This window comes from Stylophora pistillata, chromosome 2 (assembly GCF_964205215.1).
Source record: "Stylophora pistillata chromosome 2, jaStyPist1.2, whole genome shotgun sequence".
In the NCBI taxonomy this organism is placed as follows: Eukaryota; Metazoa; Cnidaria; class Anthozoa; order Scleractinia; family Pocilloporidae; genus Stylophora; species Stylophora pistillata.
Genome location: NC_142520.1, coordinates 13,688,510 through 13,715,381, shown reverse-complemented (window position 1 = coordinate 13,715,381; position 26,872 = coordinate 13,688,510). Strand labels below are relative to the sequence as shown.

Below are 26,872 nucleotides of genomic sequence, written 5' to 3'. Positions count from 1 at the left end.
AGGAGTCCGTTAGTGGCGGTAGAGCACAAGCTGGACAGGTCCAATCAATATATAGGGGGAGGAGGTTCTCCTTGGTCAACTTCTATCGTATTTATTGTCTCTTGAGATGGACCAAGCTGTACAATCTGGGACTGTCCCTAGGATATAAAAGAAAGCAGGGAAAGTGAAAACTGTATAGAGGGGATGAAACTTCAGTGCATTGATCATTATTGCAAGACAGCATTTCAATACTTTTAGGGCTCCAAGTTTTGCATATGGTAGGGAATTGAAATTATTATTTGAATTTAGCAACTAGGTGACTTTCAATTTTCAAAGGAATAAAGATTAAAAAAAAAGAAGTCATATTGATTGCCTCAAAAGTACATGCAATTATCTATACAGAGGGGAGGGTCATTGTCGCGTAGAAGTCCGGCATCATAGGTCATTAGACATGATGGTAAACGAAATCAAGGGCCAACCTTGACGAAGCACCTCAAATTGCATTGGTGATAAGTTGCATTTTCTGCTCCCTTACCTGATCATTTTTTGATGTGATCTGTCTTGGCTCGCATGGTGGAGGAATATGAAACTGTCTAAGAAAAAGGGTTCGCAGCCGAGGTCAATCCAATATAAACTGCACACGTCACTCCCTGTTCCTGATATTTACAATGTAAACTAAGTTTGAGACACAGTGTGCAATAAACGGAGTAGAAAATTGGCATTTGACAATGTTATCAGCTCAATGTATTACGACTTGATCGTTAACCCATATGACCACATTAAGCGTCTTTCAAACGAAAGGCTAACGCCCGAATAGTCAGCTTTAAAACTCTTTAGGGTGACCAATTTACATCATCAACTTATTTCTATACCCCTCCCCCTCCCCCTCAACGCAGCACCACAATTTCTTAATTTAAAACATTGCTTTACACTAATTTGTATCACCAGCAGCTGGAAAGGGCAGGAGATGATAACGACTTAAAATTGATGAGCACTTCTTGCTTTAAAGTATGGCCTCTATGCTAATAAGCTTTTCTTGAATGTAAAGCTGGCTTAAGTTCTTTTATGTTAACCCCTATTTGTTACATAGTATAAGTTTTCTAAACATCAAGAATATTTGAATGTTACTCTTAATAAATAAATAAATAAATGCAATTTTACACCAATGATCGTTAGACAGATAAGAATTGCATGATGTTCTTTCAAATAGACTCACTTTTTACCTTGAAAGGACAGTCTTTCGACGAGAAGAGCGAGAAATTTTGCAGTTTTAAAAAGACCTACTTGCTCGGTTGCAAACTTTGCTCACTGTAAGATGGCTGCCAAAGGTTCCAACAATAAACCATTAATAGCGATACTCAACAGTACACCATAACCAATGCTACCGATTCCTCCAAATAGTAATGAGAGGGCTGCGAAGAATATGACCAAAGCACAAGCAATACCTGATATGCAGGTGTCGCAGAAGTAGTAGCATTTTAGGCAACTCTGGAGAGTTAACCAAAGAAAAAAGATTAGGTTTGAAATAAAAACATGTTCTGAGGATTGTTTTTAGCCTGTTTCATTAGGATTGCTTTTTTCCAAAACTAAAATGTAACGAAGAAACAAATCCTTTTTCGGTCGAAAAGGTCTTTTACGCAGAGTCATCATTGTTAACCTTACGTATGATGCACGATCCTCGCAGTAGATAGCGCTATTTAAGCAATAGCGAAATTCAGGTCTGAATTTCGCTATTGCTTAAATAGCGCTATCTACTGCGAGGATCGTGCATCATACGTATCAAATACCGCAGTTCAATATATGATTTTCATATATTTATTCTATCTCATTTATCACTTTCACGGGTTCATTACGAATCAACTTAACGGCCTGCTCTCAGTTGGCTTGTTAGCTCAATTGGTTAGAGCGCTGCACTAGTATCGCAGAGGTCAGTGGTTCGAGTCCCGTACAGGCCTGATTTTTTTCAGGTCTGAATTTCGCTATTGCTTAAATAGCGCTATCTACTGCGAGGATCGTGCATCATACGTATCAAATACCGCAGTTCAATATATGATTTTCATATATTTATTCTATCTCATTGTTAACCTTGCTCATTATAAACCCTCGAATTATAATATTTCACGATAAAAAGGTAAAAACTTCATCCTTCTGTGGAATCCATCCCTAGTATTTCTAAACTTTTGTTTCTATTTTCGGTAGATATCAACCTACCTCAGCCTTCCCAAATATCCGCAAAGAGCAGCAACACTCATATGACCCATGAAGCACATATGCGGGAAAATGAAACCATAATAATAAATAAATAAATAAATGACAATTTATATAGCGCCCTATCCAAAAGCTCCAAGGCGCTTCACAATCAAGGTAAAAAGTAAAATAATAGTCAAACTTAATCCTTCATTAAAATAAAGCTTAAAAAGATAAGTTTTAAGATTACGCTTAGAAGTGTTGAGATCTATACTACATTTTATGGTCTCAGGAATGTCATTCCACAACTTAGGTGCAGATACAGAAAAGGCGCGATAGCCATAAGATTTCAACTTGGAGCGAGGAATTACTAACAAGTTCTTACTCGATGATCGCAAAGGCCTGGTGGGTTTATAAGTTTGTAACAAGTCACTGATATAACTAGGGCATAAATTATTTCAAGCTTAAAAAGTAGAAAATAAGATTTTAAAAATAATCCTCTGCTCCACGGTGAGCCAGTGCAGTTCCCTCAGTAAAGGCGTAAGGTGACTTTGCTTGCGACCACATAAGATCAGCCGTACCGCACAATTCTGGGCTAAACACCACAGCGTACACTATTAAGGTATGGATGCACGCGGGAGGTTGCTAAGCACGAAAAAAGCGTAAGAGTCGCTCGAGGCAATAGCCCGAGAGCGACTCTAGCTTCTTGAGTGCTTACCAAACCTCTCAAGTGCATCCATAACTCAATAGTGTACACTGTGGTGTTTACCATTTGTTTTATAACATAACATTAATACATTGTAGCTAAAGAGTTCCCTTTTATTTAACAAATCTTACGTGACCAGAAAAAAGCAAGCGCGCGGAAAAATAGTCTTTGCATTTGTTCACGTCAGCAGCGTACACCCATGGGCAAATGGGGGAAGCTAAATTTACCAATCAGAGCGCGCGCTTTACATTGGTTGTGTTATAAATTAAAATCGAGTTTCAAGCGTTCGCGTGGGCCGTTAATAAAAGGAAAGATTATATAAAGAATAATAATAATAACACCAAATTTAAAAGGATAATATTAGCGAGGAATAAGACATGTGCAGTCTCGTTACCTTTTTTCCGCACCCGCTTTGTTGCCAGCGGTCGTTTTAATGCTGTTTTGGCGACTTTCTTTGTAATGCTTGCGGTGTAACCAGTCAACTGTATAGTAGGAAAATAATAAAAAAAAATTAAGAAAAAATCAAAAAGGAAAATAAAAGATAGAAATATGTCGTATGAAGTCTCCTTTTTCCGTAGCTGCTTTGTCGTTTACAGTCCTTTTAACGCTGTCTTGGCGACTTTCTTTCTAACGCATGAGGTATTACACAGGACGAAATGACTAAATTAAGTGTGCTTAAAGGTAACTTAAAGGTCAACATTAGAAGTATTTAAGACATCTTTAGGTGACATACGAAAGTTCTGAAATGAATCTTTAATGCAACTTTCAGAAGTCAATTAAAGTGTCCTTATGAAGTATTTAGTTAACACTTTAAGATCAAATGAAAGCAAACCTAAATAACCACTTCATGAACACTTTGAGATCACATGAAAGTAAACCGAAATAGCCATTTAATTGATTTTAAGAATCTTCTTAATTCTCGTAAACTCAACTTTAATCAACTAAAACTGCTATCGTAAAGGCATCTTAAAGGTTTCTCTAATCTTTTGTTTCTCTTTAAGTACTGCTTAAAGTTGCAGGTTTTGTTGTAATTCATCTTTAGTTGTACTTTCAGATTTTCTTAAATTTCAAGTTTTGTTAACATTGATCATTAAGTGACCTTTAAGTGCCTCTAAAGGCTGCAGGTTTCACTTTCAATTGACTTTTGATTTGCTTAATCACACCTACATTTATAACACAATAACTTATAAATGGGCAACCTTCAAATTGTTAGGAAAAGAGACATCACACATTCAAGTAAGAACAGTGTTTGAAATAGTTTCGTTCAAAACTCAATTGTTCCCCTGAGAAAACATAAACCCATAATGAAGCTGAGGATATTCTATTCAAGCCCCATACCCATATAAGTAAAAAGAAAGAGATGGCCAAATGTTTGAACTACTAATTGTCATACTTTATTCAAATTGTTTCTCTTTCATTAGTGTATAATATAATCTCAGTCATGTAGGTAATAGAATATTTACCAGTATAAAAGTATGACAAATACACAATATAACTAGCTGTAATAACACACTACACAAAAAGCTATTGATTCACAAATTGTAATCTCAAATCCAGCTACTAAGAAATGTGATTTGAAATGATACTTGTCTAACAAAAAAATATAAGTTCAACCTATCAATCTAAAAAATCAGAAAATTTTTCTTAATCGACTTAAACTTGCAATAACTATCAACTATCTGCTACGTTATTAGATTTGTAATACTTAGTAAATATGATCATATACCTTAATTTCTTTTAGTAAAGCACTGATAGAAAACAGTTCTTCCTCTAAATGCAGCTGAAACTTTGATATACAAAAATGATGTGTACATCCATATGGAAAAAAAGTATCTCAAGTGGAGGAAATTAAATATAACATTGAAGAATTCACAATCAATTTAGATAATGAGACCATAAAAATTGCTAAATTACATATTCAGTGAAAAAGAAGCCTCATGCAGGCATGTAAAAGAACCTCATTCTAGACTTTCTATCTAATAATCTGGATATTTTGTACATTTTCGATTTGATTGATTAGTAAACTATTTTTTTTCACTGTATCACTGCCCACTCTGGAAAATTTTCAGTAGGTGGGCATCTCAGAGAAGTGTGGCCCATCAACCCTGGGTAGGATTCTCTCTTTAGCTCTTGAAGTGAATGCCAGGACTTCAGCCTGGGTGGACCAGAAAGGATAGACAACACTTCCCTGTATTGACAATGAATGAAAAGCTAAGTATGTTATATATCCCAGAAGTGCTCAGGTATTACTCTGAATGCCAGGACTTCAGCCTGGGTGAACCAGAAAGGATAGACAACACTTCCCTATATTGACCATGAATAAAAAGCTCAGTATGCTATATTTCCCAGAGGTGCTCAGGCATTACACTCAATGCCAGGACTTCAGCCTGGGTGAACCAGAAAGGATAGACAACACTTCCCTGTATTGACCATGAATGAAAAGCTAAGTATGTTATATATCCCAGAAGCACTCAGGCATTACACTGAATACCGGGACTTCAGCCTGGGTGAACCAGAAAGGATAGACAACACTTCCCTATATTGACCATGAATGAAAAGCTATGTAAAACTTTGTTATATATCCCAGAAGCACTCAGGCATTACAGTCAATGCCAGGACTTCAGCCTGGGTGAACCAGAAAGGATAGACAACACTTCCCCATATTGACCATGAATGAAAAGCTATGTAAGTTATATATGTATGATGCACGATCCTCGCAGTAGATAGCGCTACTTAAGCAATAGCGAAAATTAGACCTGAAAAAAAATCAGGCCTGTACGGGATTCGAACCACTGACCTCTGCGATACTAGTGCAGCACTCTACCAATTGAGCTAACAAGCCAACTGGGAGCAGGCTGTTAAGTTGATTCGTTATAAACCCGTGAAAGTGATAAATCAGATACAATGAAATATATGAATTTCATATGGCCGACTGTCGGCCAACTGTCGGCCAACTGTCGGCCGGCAGTATACCAACTGTCCATCAAACTAAGTATCCCAAGTGAGATTTAAAGACATGTATTCCAATAGAAAGTGAAATACCATACTGCAAGCTGGAACTTTTTATGCATGTCAATGCACAAATTCAGAGTTGTACCTACCCCCCAATATTTGCTTTGCTCTTTGGGAAACACTCAGCAAAGGCTTCCCCAAAAGGAACATCAGGAGAGGCACATTCCTACAAATAAATTGCATGTATCACTCAATACTGAATTAACTGAGCTAAAGTCATATAATGTTTACTACTAATGCTAGATATATAATCACTGTTCACCACAGATAAAATATGTACACTTTTATGGACACCTTTCGTCTGCCTTTCTGTAAAGTCAAGAAAGCCAAGAAAGCTCTCACTAATTGATTATAAATAAACTGCATAACAAATACCGGTAGGCTGAATATGTTTTGTGTTATTGTATAATTCCGCTATGATGCATGTCATTTAGGATTGCAGGTATAACCTACCTTAATAACTTTGCAGAATACACAGCACTCTGTGTCCAAATCCTTGCTTGCAAAGTTCATTGATATATTTTTTGGCATCACCAACTCTATGCTTGAGCAGCATTATCAGTGTTTTGTAATCAAGAGTAACTGTCATGAAAAAAGACAAGAAGATAACAAGAAGTTGAAGTTAAAATAGCCACACCAAAGATCTCAAATGTTATACTTTCCCAGATATTTTCTAACACTGCCAAGCATAAAATGGATTCAATAATTACCATCACGTAGCTAGACATGTAACATAAAAACATTGCAAAAATAAAAAATAATAAGATAAAAAAAATATAAAGAGTCAAGATTGGCACACACAAATAACCAGGAAATTTAACTTTAAAGCATCTTCCATTAACTACTATTCCAGTTTTCTCAATGGCATCCCTCTGGCAATTCAAATCTTTTATTGTAGAAAAATAGAAATGAAATAAATTATAATACTGTGAAGACCCTATCAAGGAAACAAACCCGAAATTTCTCCTAAAGTAGCCATAAAAACTGATCATAGCTAGAAGACTTAGAGGCTCATCTGGAGGAGAATGAAGCAATTCAACCCTTCGAAGTTTGAAGGGATCCATAACTGCACTCGACCGCGGGAAACTAAACATTCCCACTTTTGCTTATGCATATTAATATGAAATCCAATCTCCAAATGTCAATAGGCCGATCCAGCCCCTAATAAAAAAAAGGCTTCATTGTACCCAGCAGGAAGAGAGATTGTACAGATTCAAGCAACTACTCAGATTACTGCGAGCAATTATCGAAAAAGGCTGTCAAGGTCATGATGGAAACTTATCCGGTTTATGACGTCACTCCATAGCAACCAGCCTTTTCGAATATTTGAACTTCTGTTTACCTGTGGCTCGTGATGTTGGAATATTTGCCAAGTTATATAAATTTGCTGTATGTCTTTGGTGATTCATTGCTAAGGTGTAATGTATGCTTTGTTGAGGATCTACACTGAGCTAAGTGTCTCAGAGACAAGAAATAAATCTGAAAATTTTAGTTTGCAACATATTTAAATTTCTGTAACATTTGGGAAAGTTAGTATGTAAGTTAAGAAAAATTAAAAATGCACCCTCCTCTTGTCCTAAATTTGACCATGTAATGAAGGTGCTCATTAGGGGTTTCATGGTATCTCACCATGTCAATGAATGTGAGTTCTATGACAACATTTTTGAGGGGAATGTGGTAAAAGAAACGAATTGATGGTAGAGACTAAAAGCAGGGGTATCATTAAGGGCTGGGCAATAGACAAATTGACCAACTGTAAGCACAATTTTGTGTGGATGTTTTCAAGCCAAGGCCTTCACTAAAACTCAACTTGTTATAAGGGAGATATGTATCAATATGCTGGAGTACTAAATCCTTATGCTCACCCACAAAATGTAATGACACCCCAGCAAAAGTGAAATGCATGTGCTATAATTATTGGTAGCTACCTTCTATGACATCCTTTGTCCAAGGACACTTTTCAGCTCCTCCCTGTTGATGTATCCCCTGCTCTGTTGTCGGCTCAAAAATGATGTTGTTCTTGTCAGAATTTATTCTAAGACAAAAACAAACACAATTACCCGGTATTCTGTTGTAACAACTTTAACACTAAGACCAAAGTAACAACAATAAGGTATTTACATAACATCTCAACATTTCAAGCAGCAGCTTAGACTCTGATTTCACTGCTCAATCAAGATAAAGTAAAATATCTTTGAATCTAAAAACATATTACTCACTCTTCGTGAAGATAAAAACCACTAAAGTCATCCTTTTTCAAAAGGAGTTTATATATTCTCCTCACAGCTCTCTAAAAGAATGAAAAAAATTCAACAATTAATTTTTTCCCCTCTACTAACTATGGTTTGTCCTATCCCTACTTTCACACTTTTTAAAAACCCTGGTTGTTAACACATACAAGTACAATATTAAAAATTAACCTTACCCATCTGTCATTAGAGCAGGGAAGGTCAAAAAGAGTCCAAGAGAAAAAATGATAAAATGAATTTTCATACTAGATAATTCTCGTTGAAACAGAAGGGAGGAAAAAACTTTACTGGTAGACCTGTTTATGGTAACGGGGATTATCAAGTAAATGTAACCGCACGTAATCATGTGAAATGATTACCGCAGAAATAATTAAGTTAATTAGGCATACAATTCGCGCGCCAAACACATACTCAACATAAAAGAAAATCTTCCACGAAAGAACTGATTCAAGCAAATTATGAACACATATCACACTATTCATGCTCATCAGTTATGTTTTTCTACTCACTCGACAAGCCGGTGGAACCACTACCGTCGTTCGCGTCTGTCTTCTGTTTTGGCGCCGACGGACGTTGCTTGCTTTATAAACAGGTTCAACACGGCTCTCGATCCGCTGCAGCGCTTCAAAGTTTTCTTTGTTACTGCGTTCTTGCTGCTGCCGAAGCTTTACATTTTCGCTCGCCAGAGCCTGGTTGACGCTCTTCTCGAACAAAATCTGCGGGTTCTGTAAGGAATTGGTGAAATAGAAGAAATGAGTCGGTAGTAGTTAATCGTCTCAACCAATGTTGAATAGCAGTTGCTTTTCCATGTAATAATAAAAGATGTTTAGATATAATATATAGAAATGTATAACTTTATATTCGAAGTAACTAACCTTCATCGTCAGATGAACTTGAAATTCCGTGAAACAAATTACGGGAATTTGAAGTCGCCGCAAAAGTATCTGGTAAGTTCTTCCCGTTACGTTTCCGCTCATGCCTTTCAAAAGTTGAACGTGATACGAAGTCATTACAGTGATCAGAGCGCAGAAAACATATCCTTTCTTGTCATCGCACTCCATGCGCTCTTTAAAGGAGATGCAAAAATGAAACCGTCGCTTTAAAAATTTCAATAGATGTTTCGACCCCAGAAAGAATTGTGAATTGTGTACAGGTCAAAGTCTGCTGCTGCACGTTGAACAAAGTTTGCTCTTCTCGCTCATCAATGCAAGTGTTGGCTAATTTGTAATGAATTTTCCAATGACAGCTCAGATTACAATGAGACTATCTTTAATGCGTCAATTAAAGATGTCAGAAAAGCGAGACTCATTTAAATCTCACCTTAAAGTCAAATTAAGTGTATCTTAATTAAACACCCTGTTTGGTGCCAAAAAAGATACCACGTAAAGGATACTGAAAGATTTTCGTTATTAAAGGTAAACTTATGTTAAATTAAAGATTCATAAAAGGTTGGCGTTAGCTTTCGGAGATTTCATTTGACACTCAAAGACAATTAAAGCTTTACTCAGTCTTTAGAATGCATTAGATTTTGCCTAAAGGCACTGAAATATGAACATTCGTCCTGTGAACGCTATTTATAATTTGTACAAAAGTAATTAATTCAAATCGTCTGTGTTGGCTTTCTACAGTCATTATGGTTACAATTGTTATCCGGTCCATTATTGACTTGAAACAAACAAAGGAAAGTTCTTTAATTTTATCTCCACTAGGCGGCCCTGTTTGTGGCATTTTCCATAGTCAAACAACAAACATATGAAATACATATATATGAACTGCAGTTATGAAACGTATATGTGCACGATCCTTCGCAGTAAAGCACTATTTAAGCAATAGTGAAAATCAGACCTGAAAAAAAAAAAATTCAGGCCTGTACGGGATTCGAACCACTGACCTCTGCGATACTAGTGCAGCGCTCCACCAATTGAGCTAACAAGCCAACTGGGAGTTGGCCATCAAATTAATTCGACATAAACCCGTAGATATTTAAGAATAAACACTAGCGAGAAAAACACACAACGTTTCGATGACTCCATGTCATCATTCTCAAGTGAGAGGGGAATAAAAATGAATAGTTAATTTATACCATCGGCGACCTGACCAAGCATTTCAACGTACTTAAAAAGTGCACCGGGAAACTGGACTGTTTAGTTCATGAAATGCTTTTCATAAAGAAGATGAAGCCCTCTTTGAACAAACAATCGGATTCCATACGCGCGAAACTATTTATTTAATAGTTTACATTTATGAACTCAACACGCGCAATTATTTATTTAAATATTTTAAAGATTTTAAACTTTTTACGTTTGCCACCTTCGTACGGTATATTTTAACTATTCATTTTTATTCCCTTCTCACTTGAGAATGATGACATGGAGTCATCGAAACGTTGTGTGTTTTTGTCGCTAGTGTTTATTCTTAAATGTCTAACAAAATCTAATGTCATTCGAATATTGAAACCCGTAGATGATAAATCAAACAACAAACATATGAAATACATATATATGAACTGCGGTTATGAAACGTATATTGTGCACGATCCTTCGCAGTAAAGCACTATTTAAGCAATAGTGAAAATCAGACCTGAAAAAAATTCAGGCCTGTACGGGATTCGAACCACTGACCTCTGCGATACTAGTGCAGCGCTCTACCAATTGAGCTAACAAGCCAACTGGGAAAATCAGACCTGAATTTTACTGCGAAGGATCGTGCACATATACGTTTCATAACCGCAGTTCATATATATAGCAAAACCATTCCCCTGCTCTTCAAACTTCCGGGAAGCTTCCCTCAATATACAGACGCCAAGCCGTGAACCAACTTCTATCTATCTCAAGAAGAAGTGCAATCTGGCTGCTCTTCAAAATGATATAAAATGATGTAAAATTACAAAGAAGTGAGTGTAAATTATCAACGCTTGAACGAGAACTCTGGAAAGTTCCAGAGGTTGTGCGTCTAAGTGTGAAAAATTTGCACTCATTTGAGTTTGCGGTCTTTGACAGAGGAGACTAGTTTGATCTACTTCATTGCTGCAGCCTTCTTGCATGAATCGCACAGGTCGGCTTTTTTCTTTCCTTTGCCGCCATCACTTCACTTAATGCCTCTCTCTCACGTATAGTTTTTCACTCTTCTAAACTGAATTTCGAGAAATTTTCGCTGATTTTTATTACTACAACACCTCACTCTCAGTTATAGCGATGAGAGCCACTTCGCACTTAGCCTCGTTGTCGCGCAATTGTTTTGGCACCAGATCGCTAGACCGCGAGGACTCGGAAGTGGCCTAATGCCGCATTATGTATTAAAAGAACATGCTCAGTTCGTAGGGCTCAAAGTTTCCCGGAATTCGAACTGTCCAAAATGGATGACTATCACACCATCGCTTCAAAAGGACAGCGTCTTGCCTTAGCTCACTTTCTTATTGGGATTGCCTTGATTGCTACCGGCGTTGTGGACAGACTAATGCAGGAGACTTGGGTCGGCTATTCAGGTTTTGGGATTTTGGTTGGCATTTGGGTAAGATGGAATATAGAAATATTTTGTATTCATTTTGTACTGAGTTCATCGCGAGAATATTTAAGTGGTTTGGATAAAACTACAACATTTTGAGAGTCTCCACAAGAACTAGCTCCGGAGTCTTTATTCGAGGAATTTTCAAATCTCTCACTTGACCTATTAATCGTTTCTTAGGCCCGGTTCAAACGTCGAACTTTACATGTGCCGAACCTAATAATTAGGTTCGGCACATGTAAAGTTCGACGTTTGAATCAATTAGGTCCGGCAGATTTGTATTCGGGTCGACCTGCCGTTCTATTCGACCGGGCTTGTCGGATAGAACGGCAAAAGATCAACTTTGATTCATACGTCGAACCGTTTCATGTGCCGAATCTAATGCATACATTACAAATACATTAAATAAATTAATTTTTACCCAGAGTTCTGCACGATTCTTATGTTTGACATGCGCATACGACTTGTTTTGATCTTTTCAAACAAAATGGCGGGAAGAGCGGAAGATATGTGTTCCTCTTGCTTCGAGAACACGAAATATACGTGTCTGAGGTGTAAGAATTACTTTTGTATGCGGTGTTCCGTATTTGAAAATGATGAAAGTGTAGCGGGTTGGAAAGCAGGCAGTTCGGTAGCGTACTGCGAGTGATGTTTTCGAGAGAAAATGATTCTTGAAGAAACCGAAGGCAATGATCACGAGGAGACCAGTGTGGGTCAGAAAAGTCAAGAGTCAAGCTTGAATGTTAAGTCCACAAAGCCACCCGCTATGAAAAGGTATGCTTCTCAGGTCATTCTGATATTATTTCTCTGAAAAGCCCCGAGGGGACGTGAATTAAGTAAAGTACGTAAGCTTAAGTATTGATAATGTCCCTTCTTTTGTTCTAAATGGGCTACACACTCAAATTAAATTTGCTTGTTTGGTCAGTTTGAGCTAATAAGCAAATGCTAAGGTTTGCCATGGATATCTCGGTCATAAACTTTTTTTGTTTACTTTTTTACTGAAAGGTCATGAGAAAAGACATTTTTGAAGAAAAACATGTGATCATTTCAGTTAACATCATTATATTCATAATTTCCTCAGCGGAGATTGTAGGAAGTTTCAAATAGTAAAATTTGGTTGTCTAATTTTCACCAACCCAGGTTATGAAACATAATTATAATAAGCTGATGAAGCTAATATCTAGGTTTGAATGTTTGTCCTATAGCAAAAACATTGATGCAAATGAGGATGAAGATGATGTTACAAGTGAAGAGGGTGATGACAATGAAGATGTGGACAAAGCTTTGTCACTATTTGTAAAGAAAGGAAAGGCCAGGAAGGGCAAAAGACCTGGGCGAAGACCTCAATGGTGCCCGAAAGTTCTTGATGATTTCATTGACATTGTTGTTAACAGCAATGAGTTTAAGACCAAACTGATTTTTACGAACACCAAGAATCAGAGAAATAGTCCAATTTATGCCAAAATCTTGGATGAGCTGAAAGGCAGGGCATCAGCAAGAGGTGACAGGTTCAACATGTCAATTGCCCAGCTGAGGACCAAGTTCAAAAAGTGTGTCAGCCAGTGTAAACAAGCTGCACTAACTCAGAAAACTGCAACAGGAATAAAGAGGTACCAGGAAGACCATGGGTTTGGAAGCTGGTTCAATGCCTTGTTTGCAGTGGTTAAAACAAGGGATTCCTGTCAGCCTGAATGTGCTTTAGAGCCATCATCATCGTCCTCTCCATGTACCCCTGGAAGTTCTCATGATGACCACCCTTCTGATAATGCTGGGGACGAAGATGCCCTGTATATACCAAAAAGGTCTGCAAAGAAGGAGAAATTTGCTAAAGATAAACTTGACAACACCCAAGTGATGAAACTCATCACTGAAGTTGTCAGAAATGACCCCACAAAAGAGATGATCAGCTTTCTGAAAGACGAAATGGAAAAGTCCCGAGAGCATGAGTTGAAGTTATTTCAACTCATGCTTGGTCATAGAGCCAATTCAGGCTTGCCTCCATCATCCAGTATGGTGCCTCCATCCTCCAATATGGAAACAGGGTTTTACCAATCATGGAATCAGGGCTTTCCCTGTCATGAAGCAGGGTTTTACCCATCATTGCAGGGTTCTCAAGGGCCACAACAAACCACCCAGGAAAGCATGTCTGAAGGTTCTTATGGGAACCCTTTCCTTTATGGCAATGGAAAATACCAGACATTGTAGACATAGAGCTTATTAGTTATAATGTGCTCATAACTATTCCTTTGACCACAGTTCTTCTCAGGTCTATTTATTGTGTTGCATTGGACAGCATTCTTACTGGTTTTAACTTAAGTTCTTTTTTGCAAGAATAGATTTCTTTTGAACACTTTGAATTAAAAAAAAATGGTTGAATATGGATAAATTTATTTCTACGTTTGTTTCCGTTCAATAAGTTGCAAAATGATGATACAGTAACATTTTTTAGTACCGTAGTTTTTTGATTAAATGCCGGGCTTTCAGTAAATGCCTGGTCTCCAAGGTGGAGTTTTAAATAAACCCCTGAAGTATCTATTAGAGGTTAAACAAGGAGCAGATATAATGTAACAATTTATGTCTGTACAAATGTTACCCGTGCCCCATTATAAAGCCATACAAAATTTATGAAGAAATAACCAGAACTTCATGAATAAAGAGCTCAATCGAGCTTCGGGGGTCAAATAAACCCTAGGTCCACAATGTTTCAAAAAGGTAAATGCCAGGGGTTTTTAATTGAGAAAAGACGGTATATCTGCTGTAGGGCAATTGCAAAATATACATAACAATCAAAGGAGTTTTATTTAACATGAATAAACTACAAGGAAAATGTGTGTATATCAGAAGTAAAATAATTATATGTTGAATGTTTTTTTTTTCAACAACATTTGCAGTACATAAAAATTGAATGTTTAAACTTTATTTTTCTATTAATATTAAAAGTCATCTTTCATTGTTGTTTCAGAACATAAATGCAATTAAAAGCAATTTACCATTTAAGCTGCATAGTCAATGGACAAGTTCTCCTTACTGGTCTCTTTGTTTCCTTTAGTATTAGTTGGGAGAATTTTTAATTATTCAAGGGGATGTCTATTTGCTGATCACTTCCTTAATTCTCACAACCTTTTTATGACTGGATTGACACTGTGAAGAAAAAATTTGATCTTGACAACAATGAAATCGAAGAGGGGATGAAACTTTTCCTTTGGTACCCTCAACAAGCAGTAATTTTTGTGAAGTGGCTCAACATTTTTCTCCAAGATTGAAGATCTTAGTGGGCACCCATATAAAGGGAATAATGCAAAGTTTATCCAATTATTCCAATACTTAAAATGTGGGACCCAAAATAACTTATAACAACAAAATTGCCACCATCAAATTAACATCAAAATCAATTTCACTGCACATAGACCACATATGCTCTACCACAATATAACCAACGGAAAACACAAGATCTAACTATAAACAACCTAGTATTATCATTAACAGTTCTTTTTTACTGAACATGGCTGACTTTCATGTTGTGTCTCTGTCAGTGCTGCTGATCAGATTGAATGTATAGCCTGCAAGGCAGCCAGACATGTATTAAACAGCAACAACAACAACAACGAAAAAAAGAAACAGCTGTTTAGTTTGTCTGCGCTGCAGGCTAATTAAATCTTGCACTTGATACAATCATATGAAAATAATTTGGTGAAAATAGTAAATGTATCAGTACTGAATTAACAGACTTTGCCAGTTTCCTTCTCAAGCCATAGTTTTTCACATAGTGCATTCCTTACTTTTTTTGCCTCCAGTGACACATCTCTGATGCTTGAACAATTTCTCATCTGCAACAGTTTTCTTATTTCCTCACGATTTCTCTTTTGACCATTTGCATCCAAACTCAAATCAAGCTTTTTTGAAATGGCATCTCCTCGTGCAATGCATATATTGTGGAGAACCATACATGCCAATGTTGTTAAGCGGACATTATCTTGACTGCTTTCACTCTTTCGGAGTAGGACCCTCCACCTACCCTTGAGCTGCCCATAAGCACCCTCTGTAACCATGCGAGCTCTGCTTAAGCGGTAATTAAAGTAACGTTGCTTGGGGGTCAGAATTGCATTAGTATATGGTTTCATCAACCATGTTCGTAGAGGGAATGCAGAGTCCCCCACTACAAGTGGTGGAACAGTAACATCTCCTACAGTTTTTCCAATTACTGGAATGAGGCCTTCTTGGATATGGGTCCAAAGGTCGGTTGATCTAAAAATAACTGCGTCGTGAGAATTTCCTGGAAACCCGCAGCTACCCCACACAAATCTGTAATGTGAGTCTACCATTGCCATCAGTACAATGGAATAGAAATTTTTAAAGTTATGGTACTCTTTGCATGACTGAAGTCCTCCAGGCGGGCATTTCATAGGAATATGGCAGCCATCCGATGCTGTCCAACAGCATGGAAATTGCCAGAATTCTTCCATGTCAAGAATTTTTTGTTTAAACTCTTGTTCAGTTTGGGGCATGTGACTTGACACATTCTCGTTCCATAAATGGTCCACCAAGACTTGACAGACTTCCTGACAAATTGAGGAAATTGTGGAGACGCCTAGTCCAGACATTTCGGCGATGGTATAGAAATAATCTCCTCGGCTTAGTCTATACAGACAAATAGCAAGCCTCAGCGCTGGTGATATCGGTTCTTCCGTCACAGTTTGCCGAATAAGGAAGGGTTCAATACGTCTCAGGATGAAATCAAATGTCCCCCTAGATACTCTGAAGGTTTTTTTGAATCTTGCGTCTGAATAGATGTTGCAAACATTTTGCCACCAGCCAGAATTTCTTTTTAGCCGACGACACGAACGAACTGGACGAGGAACTGTGACGTTCCTAGGGGAAATAAGCAATAATACAAGGCAAGCCAAATTCAAAACTCGTCTTCTCCTGGCAGCAAGGTTGTTTAATGCCAACTGCATCTTAAGTCGCCTTTTTCTACCCTCCTTGATCGCATTTGCAAGAAAAACAAGCTCTTCATTTCCAGCATTTGTATTTGCCACATTTTTTTCCGCCATTTTGGTAAGCAATAACCGCTGACCGCAGTAGAGTCATGTTCAGTTTCTCAATTAAGTTCGACATATTTAGGTTCGACGTTTGAATCAACTGCCGAACCTAATTATTCGAGTCGACCCGAATTGCTATTAGGTTCGGCACATGTAAAGTTCGACGTTTGAACCGGGCCTTATACAAGTTTGTAATTAATTGAAACTGTGTAAAAGTGCGTTGGTTTGAGTTATGTTGTCAAGCGAGTACACAATCCATGGCTACCTTAACTCACACCAGAATAAGATTAAACGAAGGGAAGTTGACCAGCATTCGTTTGCTATTCTAAAACAAGCTGGTTCATGATCAGTTTTGACGCGGACGAGCGAAAAGAAATAAAATATTCCGTTTATTCAGTGAGTGTCGCTTTCGATAACACAGGATCATGTAATACGCATACGCACGACTGACTTTAACTCTCGATCAAATTCCTGTCTCATAATAAACTGATCGACTATTGTTGACCAATATCCTCTTTCTTTCAACCTAAGCTTGAGGAAAAATCTACACGCACAAAGGCACTGTTTTTGTACACCGGAAGTCATTTGACCTTAAACGAGTAGCCATGAGTCTGAAAGCAAGAACCGTTACGAGCTACCTAACTTGAATCATTAGAATTTCGTGTGGAAGGTTCCTCTTAACCTCTTTATAAAATAAAATGTTCGTTTCGAAATGTCCAGTTTGTTTTGTCAGAGGACAAATTTTCTGAGCTTGTGTATCTAAACAGATCGCGCTGTTGTCAACACTCCGTATTTCTGATCACATAGCCTGGCACGGTCTTAAATGGACTAAATGCCCAACATTTAAAAAAGAAAACTCACCAAAATGCCACTGAAAACTTCATACAAACCTATTGAGTATATCGGTCGATATTTTTTTAGAAATGCCAAGTGATTATGAGAATTGAGTTGTTTTTTTTCAGTAGTCAAGCTTGCACTTTCCGCACTAAAACATAAACATAATATAAAACTTCCGTTTTCTTCGCGACACTGCGGCGTGACAGTAAGGATCAGTTACTTCAGAACAACCTCAAGTTCAGTAAATTTGCATATGTTATAAAATGATTTCCAGTGCAATTTGGTGCTACTAAGCACTAGTAAATTTTTTAAATACAATAAAATTGCACAAGCCCAAGGGCGAGTGCAATTTCAGTCTATGAAAATTTACTAATGCTTATTTACACCAAATTGCAAGAGGAATCATCATGTTATTTGATAATATTTTTCATGATAAAACCATCACGGACAGACGAAATTATGAGAGCGTGGGCGCGATATTTATAATTTGCACCCGTTTTTGGCCAATCAGGCGCGTGTAACTTTTTCATATACAATTTTACGGTGGAAACAATACAGAAAGCTTTAATTAAACGTGCTGAGAATTTCAGTTGAGTTCATTCTTTTTTTTTTTTTTTTTCCTGAAAACCAAAACTAGTTTTAAATAACTTGGAATATCTGAACAAACATCGAATTCGTCTAGACTTGGGGCTAGGGATAAACTTTTCTTTTTTTCGCAGTTGAGACTAAAAAGAATTCTTAACATGCAATTTTAGGTTGTGTGGTAGTTAATCAATTCGGACGTGTGACCAGACTAAGTTCGATTACGAACTGAGTTGTTCTTTTAAGTATCGTGCGATAACCACATTGGAAATGTTAAGAAAAATAAAAAATCCCCAACAAGCATTTGAATGAATTGTCCTGCTAGACCACAGTTTTATATTTCGTTTCCGTTTATCATAATATTTCGCAACAAAAATATGTGCCTTTCTTAACTGACTCTCAGTCTGAGGCATGTTGGTAGTATGTCTTAAAATTTTAGTTAATCTCATCTTGAATTTTAAGAGTGAGAGGGCCTTTCAAGGCATTGTAGTAATAGGTGTACTGCTACTGTCGGAATTTAATTGCTGGCTTACAGAAAAATAATGGGAGAAAAGACTTCAAAAAGGCCATATAAATATTACCTTTCGAAACTTTTCAATGGTACTTTGGTGAATATTAATCACCAACTGCGGGGCATTTAGTTCATTGAGATCGTGCCAACAGTGTAATCAGAAGCATAGAATTTCTTAGTGCTGACGACCAAGAAATATTAAAAGATGCAAAAGTTCGGAGAAAGTGTCCCCTGTATAATTTTTTAAATTGCTTGACATTCCTCAGTAAAAAAAACATCTGATATTCTTAGAAAGTTTGAAGGAACCTTTCAGTTGAACGTTAAAGTTTATAATTATTATTGTCGTTATCACCAGTACGATTATTCTTAACTAAATTTTCTATCCTAGATGTGTTTTACTGGAGGCCTCGGCGTCTCTGCGACCAAAATGTTCAGAACACAATCAACTAGCATTTATGTAAGTACATCGTAAATTTTGTTGCGCAGTTTTAACAACTTGGTTCGAGAGATGTTTTAATACTGCCACCCATCGTGAAAGTATTTGTTACGAGCAGTCAAATTTAACCACTTTTATAACATAACCAAAGTAAAGCGCGCGTTCTGATTGGTCAGTTCAGCGTGCACTATTTGCCCGTAGGTGTACGCTGCTGACTTAGGAAAATGCAAAGAATAGTTTTCCGCGTACGCTTGTTTTTTGTTTTCTGTTTTTTTTTTTTTTTTCTGATCACGTACGATTTGCTGCAATGTATCTGTTATGTTATAAACCAAATGGTAAACGCCACAGTGTACACTATTTAGTCGTAGATGCACTCGGGAGATTTTCTAAGCACTCAAGAAGCTAGAGTCACTCTCGGCTATCGCCTCGCGCGACTCTTACGCTTCCTTCGTGCTTAGCAACCTCCTGCCCCATCAATAACTCACTAGTGTACGCAGTGGTGTTTACCATTTGTCAATGCTCCTTTGTTATCATGCTACTTTTTATTCATTTATTTATTCATTTATTTGTTTTACAAAGAGCCTAGAAAAAAACTAACACAAATTTTTAGTACTTACGGTTGTCAACATGACACTAAGATTAAGTGTGCAGAACTGCTAGTACATACTGTATCACAGAAAAGTGTTTTTTTTGAGCTGGTTCGTACGCCAGCGTGGAAGTGATTACCAAGTATAATCACCTTTACGTAGCCACAGCTCACGTCAGAGTTTAATTCCCCACCGTTGATCGGCTTATAGACAGACATAAACTAATGTTTTAGTTCATTTTTGGTAAAAACAATTATTTACCTCAGTATTGTTGACAATATTCGATAAATATTCAATATTTTACTTTCAATACATACACAATGATCCCTGCTTAATAGACTAACTACTTTATCACTGGGTATGCCAAATATCATTATACTTTGAGGTGAGCGTTAATACTCGTATTACGATACTGGCAAAAATAACGCTATTTATAATTTGTACAAAAGTAATTAATTCAAATCGTCTGTGTTGGCTTTCTACATTCATTATGGTTACAATTGTTATCAGGTCCATTATTGACTTGAAACAAACAAAGGAAAGTTCTTTAATTTTATCTCCACAAGGCGGCCCTGTTTATGGCATTTTCCATAGTATCGTCTATGTGTGGCCTAATCATCAGCATCCTCTGCGGCTCAACTGATATGAGGCCTCTCAGTGTGACCATGTTAATCCTCGGTGTGCTTGAGTTTGGTATTGGAATTGCAGCGTCTGTGTGCTGCTGCTTGATGAAGCCCTGCACATGCTGTTGTTGTATCTCTCCAGATGAGGTATTGTTGGTATAATAATTCAAAACGCTTCTATTTTCTTATGTTTTTACAAGTATTTATGAAAAAAGTCAGCTATCGTTCTTCTTTTATTAACCTACTCACTTGCCCTCCAGCCTGTCTACCTACAAACCTTCCCACCTACTATCTTATTTATAAACCAACATACCCACTCGCTTATCAACCTGCCCTACTTCCCCACTGACCTTCTTACCAGCCTATCTACTTACCGAGCAACCTTTCTACCCATTTACTTATCTACCAAATCCCCACCCAACCACAACATACCAACCTACCGTCCTATCTATCTCCCTATCTACCTTCCCACCAGCCTATTTATTCCCTAATTACCAACATATCTGCTTAACTACCTAACTACTTACCAGCTAACCTGTTTGACTACCTACCTGCCCAACTTCTTACCTACCATCTGCCCTCCAACCTACCTTAGAAATTACTTACTTTACCTACTTAGCTACCTACCCTCCTACCAACCTACCTACCTTAGGAGGTAGCGTGGCCGAGTGGTCAGCGTGTCGGATTTACAATCCGTTGCTCCCGGATTCGAGTCCCGCCCTGACCACTACCTGGATTTGTTTCACGGTAGCTCCGAGTTCAAATCCTCGGCCATGCTTGTAAGTAGCCAACTGGTTTGCCTCCGGCCAGTTGGGATTCTTAACAATGTTATGTTCAATTTGAATTATTTGTTTATAGCCCACAATGTAAACTACTGGGTTACCAGTAATTGTGTTAGCTACTAAAGTTAATTTTTTTTTTTACTTACCTACTAGGAACCCACTTTACCACCTCTTTGTTACTTACTAACCTGCCTTAATCTTACTTACCAACTTACCTATTTTTGCCACTGTAGTGTCGCAAAGTCTTTAATTGTAACGGAACAGACTCCAATATACAAGAAGAGTTTACACCGAAATTAGTCAGATCCAACGTATGCAAAACGTCATTCGGCTTAGCAGCCAAGCCTGCAATATCCATGGATACCCGGATATAACATCCCATCCTAACCTATTTAAAGTTCAAAGTCCACTCTAACAACGCAACTTAACATAGAAGAACTAAAACAATGTTCTAGTCATAAACAAAGTCAGCATCTCTCTTTGGCTTTGGTGTTCGAGTTGAACGTCTCAATTCCATTGCTGAGTCGGGAGGACCACTATCTGCGGGATTCCTATCATCCGAGACTGTAGATCCGAGTTGATCCAAAGGAGGCATCGCTGCCCCAGCGAACTCTTCCGACTCCAAGCAGCCGTTGTCATTGTCATCATTAACTGGTAGCTCCATGCGTGGAACTCTACTAAGAAACTTCACATTACGAGTGAGATGTTGTCCAGTCTGAGCATTGATAAGTTCAAAAGTATCTGGTCCTTTGCTACGAACAATGACATACTTCTGATGACCAAACGTGGAAATCAATTTTCCAGATTTTGTATTTGCTACAAATACAATATCCCCAGGTACTAGGTTATGTTGTTGTGCATGTCGCTTGGCATCAGTATACTCACATAACTTCCTCTGGTATTCCTTGTACCTCTCTTCAGGGTTGTTCTGATCCATTTCTGGTACTGTTGGCAACTTTGTTGTTATCTCTCTGTTGAGAAACAGTTTAGCCGGGGTCATGTTAGTCCCGGCATGTGGAGTGGATCTGTAAACTTGCAGGATTGTGGGCAGAACCTCTGTCCAGGATAGACCATCTAACTCTGCTGCTCTGATACTGTGCTTTAGGTACCTATGAAATCTTTCGACCTGCCCATTTGCTTGTGGAAAATAGGGTGATACTCTTCTGTGCTGTATTCCATTTGCCTTCATGAAGTCTTGGAATTCCTCAGCTACGAACTGACGTCCATTGTCCGTGATCAGAACTTTTGGATTTCCAAATCGTGCAAATATATCTGCAAGTGCAGTGACTATACTCTCACTTGTAATACGCTTAAGAACAATAGCCTCGGGCCATTTGCTTCTGTAATCAACAACAGTCATGATGTAGATCTCTCCAGGAAATGGACCCACCAGGTCAAGGGCACACTTCTCCCAGCAGTAATCGGGAAGAGGAGTTGCTGTATTAGGTGTGTCTCGTCGTAGTGGCTGAAGGCGCACACATGTCTCGCAATTTCGGCAGTAGTCTTCAACGTCAGAGTCCATCCCCGGCCAGAACAGAATTCTACGAAGGCGTTGCTTGCAACGCACAATACCTTGATGAGCCTCATGTGCCAAGGTCAATGCCTTTTTTCTCAACTTCTCAGGAACATAAATTCGTCGACCTCGCCACAGTAGGCCCTGTGCAAAGCTCAGTTCATCTTTAAAATGTTTCCATTTATTATTTACCAGGTTCTGGGTTCCATCAAGTACCTTCACCACCTCTAGTAATTCAGGGTCAGACTCTCCAGCCTCTTTTATTTCATCAATTGAGAGCAAAGCATCACTTCAGCACTTTTGACAAAGTGTACATGCTCCTCAACAAAACTTGTTTCTGTAACAGTAGCGTTCAAAGGTAATCTTGGCAGTCCATCTGCAATGTTCTCAGATCCAGGTTCATAAGTGAGTGTGAAGTCATAGTCTTGACATCTCAAAGCAATCCGTTCAAGGCGAATTGATTGAGTGTTTTTATTGAATACGCCAAGCAGTGGTTTATGATCAGTCGAGACGACAACGTGGCGATTATAAATGTAAGAATGCATCTTCTGCAATCCGAACAGCACAGCCATTGCCTCTCGTTCGATCTGCGAATATCTCTTCTCTGCAGCAGTTAGACTTCTGGACGCATAAGATATGGGCTGCCAACGGCTGTCAACATTTTGCAGTAAGACACACCCAAGACCGACTGGGCTGGCATCTACTACAAGTTTGGTCTCGGCTTCCAATGAGTAGTGTGCAAGGCATGGTGCTTTAATCAGAAGCTCTTTAACTTCCTCAAAGGCATTGGATTCTGTTGTACTCCATTTCCACACCACACCCTTCTGCGTAAGATATCGTAAGGGGGTGATCACTGTTGCAAGGTTGGAAACAAACTGTGTAAGGTATGTAATGCTTCCCAGAAATGATCTCAGCTCAGCTTGGTTTTGAGGTACTGGTGCATCTGCAATGGCTTTTACCTTGTCAGGGTCAGGCTTAATGCCCTCAGCAGAGATGACGTGTCCTAGAAATTTCAGCTCACACATGCCCAAGGCACACTTGTCTGCATTGAGACGAAGGCCACAGTCTTGAAGTTTAGCCATAACTGCACGAAGATTCTTCCAGTGTTCTTCTGGTGTTGACCCGTACACCACAACATCATCAAAGTAGCTAAGCACACCTGATAAGCCTTCACACACTATGCTCATGACCCTTTGGTACACCTCTGGTGCTGACGCAAGTCCGAAGGGCAGCCTTTTGAACTGATACACTTTGCCTGCGGCTATGAACGATGTAATTTCTCTAGATTCTTCCGCTAGGCGAACCTGCCAATATGCTTTCCTTAGATCCAGAGTCGAAAACATCCGAGCCCCACTCAGTTGCCGTAACAGGTCTTGGATTCTAGGAATTGGACACCGCTCTCTTATCGCTGCTTTATTAGCTTCCCTGAGATCAACGCACACTCTCAATTCTCCATTCCCCTTGTAGACAATCTGCACAGGTGATATCCACGATGCTCCTGTCGCTTCTTCAATCACATCTTCTTGGATCATTCGCTCTATTTCTTGTTTCAATCTCTCCTCTAAGGGTGCTGGGACTGGCCTTTGTTTTTGTACCTTGGGAGGGACATCTGAATTGATTTTAATTTTGTACTCATAATTCTTAAAGTCTCCGAGCTCTTCCTTGAAGAGATTTTCATACTCCTGATAGATCTTCTCCCTCGCCTTGGTTGGGCTCTCCCCTACTGCATGGATTTTTACAAGGTTGAGGGTGGACAGGGCGCTTCTTCCCAACAGGGGGGGACCTTCCACATCGATCACATACACTGGTTCCATTACTTCCATCTTATTGCATCTCAGTTTAGCATCAAATACTCCTAAACACTTGAGGTCTCCTCCACCAAAAGCTGAGAACTTGACATTGGTTGGGTTAAGAGGAATGTTCAGGTTGTTTCTAAACCACTGTTTTGGGATCAAGGTTTTAGCACAGCCAGTGTCAATCATCATTTGAACAAGTTTACCATTGATTTCAACATCAGTTTCAACACCCAGCCCCTCATTATTAGTAGTATACAAAACATATTCAGGGTTAGACTTATCTGACTGTTGCTGGACTGGCTGGACAAACTTTACATCTTCTTTATTCTCTGATTCTCTTGATCTGCAGTATTTCCAAAAGTGACCAGTCTTCTTACATTTTATGCACTGTGCATTCCTAGCTTTGCACCTTTCGTTATTAGCAAGATGATCCGTTTTTCCACATCGAAAGCAGGCTTTTTCTTTCGCTTTATTTACTGAAGATCTTACCGCATTAACATCAGATTTTCCAGGAACGTTTTGGGCCCCGTGACCCCCAAGTAGCTGTGTATCCTTCTTTGCAGATTCAATTGCTCTCCCGAGCGTCTGGGCTTTTTCCAGTGTAAGAGTCTCTCCTTGTTGTAGTAGCTTTTCTCGTAGATATCCGTCAGAACACTTCTCTATAACTTGACCAAGAATATTATCATCAGTTGCTTCCCCAAAGTCGCATGTTAAACTCAGCATACGTAACTCTGCAATGAAGGTATCAAGTGATTCATGTTGAAGTTGAGCACGTTTTCGAAACTTGTGCCTCTCTGCCCACTTGTTTCTCTTCGGCTGAAAATGTGCACTCAACGCTTGTTTAACTTCCTCAAATTTCTTGTTCTCTCCCGGCAAACCTGAGAGCAAACGCTGGACTCCCGTCCCCGCAAGATGTAGAAGAGTAGCTTTTTGAACGTCGTCGCTTTCCTTATCTAATTTCGTAGCAATTCGGTAGTTGTCGAAAGCATCGAGCCAAAACTTCCACTCATCCGCCAAGTTTGTCGCCTCTAAATTAACTGGTGACAACGAAAACCTTTCAAAACTCATCTTGGTCTGTTATCCGATTGTCTTTTATCCTCGTCGCCAATTTGTAGTGTCGCAAAGTCTTTAATTGTAACGGAACAGACTCCAATATACAAGAAGAGTTTACACCGAAATTAGTCAGATCCAACGTATGCAAAACGTCATTCGGCTTAGCAGCCAAGCCTGCAATATCCATGGATACCCGGATATAACAGCTACCTACCTGCCTACCTCCTTGTCTGTGTTCGTATCCGGCCATAAAATAACAGGCCTAGTTATTTATTCACCAGCTTGCCCATGTAACTTTCCATTAACCATCTTCATTCCTACTTACAACCTAGTAAAAAGTCTACCAGTAAACAGTGGGCACAAGTTGGCGCCAAAAAGTATGGATATTTGTTCGCGGACATTATCTGCTCCAAAGAGCGAACTGTGAGCTTCGAGGACTAGATAACGTCCGAGGACAAATGTACGTACAAGTATATTATCGCGCAGAATAGAGGCTATTGTATTAATCATCCTGCAAATATATTGCGACGTCCGTTAAAAAAAGAAAATGTTTACGAACAGCTTACTGTAGGTAACTTGGGATGTTTTCTTTTGAGTGTTCTCTGGTACAAACTTCATTCGGGCTGCACTTTACACCAATAGCGCGCGAGTAAAAATATTTGAAGGATCATAGTTGCATATGTACACACCCTCTGTAGTCCTACTACATAACAAATGCACTTTCTTAACTTATCCCTCCCAATTATTTACCAATAATTTCTTTTCTTTGTTTTTTCCATTTTATTGTAAAATTTTAGAGACGACCTTTAATGCATCATCCAGGTGGTCAGCCCGTATTGGTTTCAAGGGAAACGAACTATGTTGTTGTAGTTCCTGTGATGTGATGCTATGTGAGCCTACAGATCGCCAATCCTTTCTTTCACCAAACACATCGTTTTCCTTCCATTTATAAACTGGCTATTTCAGTTATGATACCAAAACATGATATTTCAACTGAAAAATAGAAAAATACGTGCAGTAGTATTTTTGGTTGACGTAACAATAATGATTCATCTCAATAGACATCCATAAATTCGATTAGTGGCTAATATTATACTGATAGAGGCACTGTTATAATTAATAAACTTGCTAATTTCTTAACTTTTTTATGAGAAAGTGAACTGGTCATTTGATGTTTTCGTTTTAATTGAATGATTCGAAAGTTCTGAATTTGCTTTTTGGAAATTGGTTTGACTTAGTTTGACTTATGCTTTGTTTTTTCAAGTCAGTTTCTTTCTTTCTTTATTTTTTTATGTTGGCTTTTTGTTTCTGTATTCTGTACATCTATATTAATTTTTCTTTTATTCAGCAGATTCTGTGAAATTTTTCCATGCTAACTTTATTTCTAGTCTTAGTCTCGAGGGTGCCTGAATAAACATTGATATCAACGTTTTATCTTTGAGTTGTTCTTTTGAATATTCCCATCAATAACAGTGA

General features: G+C 38.4%; 3 protein-coding genes and 1 long non-coding RNA gene across 5 annotated transcripts; 2 read left to right on the top strand and 2 right to left on the bottom strand.

Moving 5' to 3' along the window:
• On the bottom strand, positions 1-17,704 carry LOC148737239 (uncharacterized). Its single transcript, XR_015996733.1, has 6 exons — positions 17,567-17,704; positions 2,191-3,354; positions 1,425-1,467; positions 1,264-1,298; positions 515-635; positions 1-137 (listed from the first exon to the last, which is right to left on the bottom strand). It is a non-coding gene; the product is annotated as an uncharacterized LOC148737239 (long non-coding RNA).
• On the bottom strand, positions 4,064-10,443 carry LOC148737241 (uncharacterized). 2 transcript variants are annotated; one of them, XM_088749075.1, is made up of 7 exons: positions 9,009-10,443; positions 8,643-8,858; positions 8,104-8,174; positions 7,813-7,919; positions 6,338-6,466; positions 5,974-6,050; positions 4,064-4,658 (listed from the first exon to the last, which is right to left on the bottom strand). In XM_088749075.1, exons 1-5 carry the CDS (start codon positions 9,192-9,194, stop codon positions 6,339-6,341), a joined length of 708 nt encoding a protein of 235 aa, XP_088605201.1. In that variant the 5' UTR covers positions 9,195-10,443; the 3' UTR covers positions 4,064-4,658; positions 5,974-6,050; position 6,338. The 2 variants fall into 2 exon arrangements, with proteins under 2 accessions (XP_088605201.1, XP_088605200.1); XM_088749074.1 differs by having other exon boundaries at positions 4,064-5,060; positions 9,009-10,442.
• LOC148737238 (uncharacterized) lies at positions 11,403-26,830 on the top strand. The gene is made up of 4 exons (XM_088749092.1): positions 11,403-11,643; positions 18,995-19,063; positions 20,196-20,399; positions 26,194-26,830. The coding sequence occupies exons 1-4, from the start codon at positions 11,488-11,490 to the stop codon at positions 26,278-26,280; spliced, it is 516 nt and encodes a 171-aa protein (XP_088605218.1). The 5' UTR covers positions 11,403-11,487; the 3' UTR covers positions 26,281-26,830.
• Positions 11,881-14,023, top strand: LOC148737240 (uncharacterized). The gene is made up of 2 exons (XM_088749036.1): positions 11,881-12,411; positions 12,843-14,023. Exons 1-2 carry the CDS (start codon positions 12,302-12,304, stop codon positions 13,840-13,842), a joined length of 1,110 nt encoding a protein of 369 aa, XP_088605162.1. The 5' UTR covers positions 11,881-12,301; the 3' UTR covers positions 13,843-14,023.
• Positions 26,831-26,872: the final 42 nt, after the last annotated feature.

Coding starts and splice junctions, on each gene's coding strand:
- LOC148737241 (XM_088749075.1), bottom strand. CDS start 9,194: ATGGAGTGCGATGACAAGAAAGGATATGTTTTCTGCGCTCTGATCACT. Junction 8,175..8,642: donor TGGTTCCACCGGCTTGTCGA/GTGAGTAGAAAA, acceptor TCATTCTTTTAG/AGAGCTGTGAGGAGAATATA. Junction 7,920..8,103: donor GGTTTTTATCTTCACGAAGA/GTGAGTAATATG, acceptor TTTTTGTCTTAG/AATAAATTCTGACAAGAACA.
- LOC148737238 (XM_088749092.1), top strand. CDS start 11,488: ATGGATGACTATCACACCATCGCTTCAAAAGGACAGCGTCTTGCCTTA. Junction 11,644..18,994: donor GGATTTTGGTTGGCATTTGG/GTAAGATGGAAT, acceptor TTTCTATCCTAG/ATGTGTTTTACTGGAGGCCT. Junction 20,400..26,193: donor GTTGTATCTCTCCAGATGAG/GTATTGTTGGTA, acceptor GTAAAATTTTAG/AGACGACCTTTAATGCATCA.
- LOC148737240 (XM_088749036.1), top strand. CDS start 12,302: ATGATTCTTGAAGAAACCGAAGGCAATGATCACGAGGAGACCAGTGTG. Junction 12,412..12,842: donor AAGCCACCCGCTATGAAAAG/GTATGCTTCTCA, acceptor TTTGTCCTATAG/CAAAAACATTGATGCAAATG.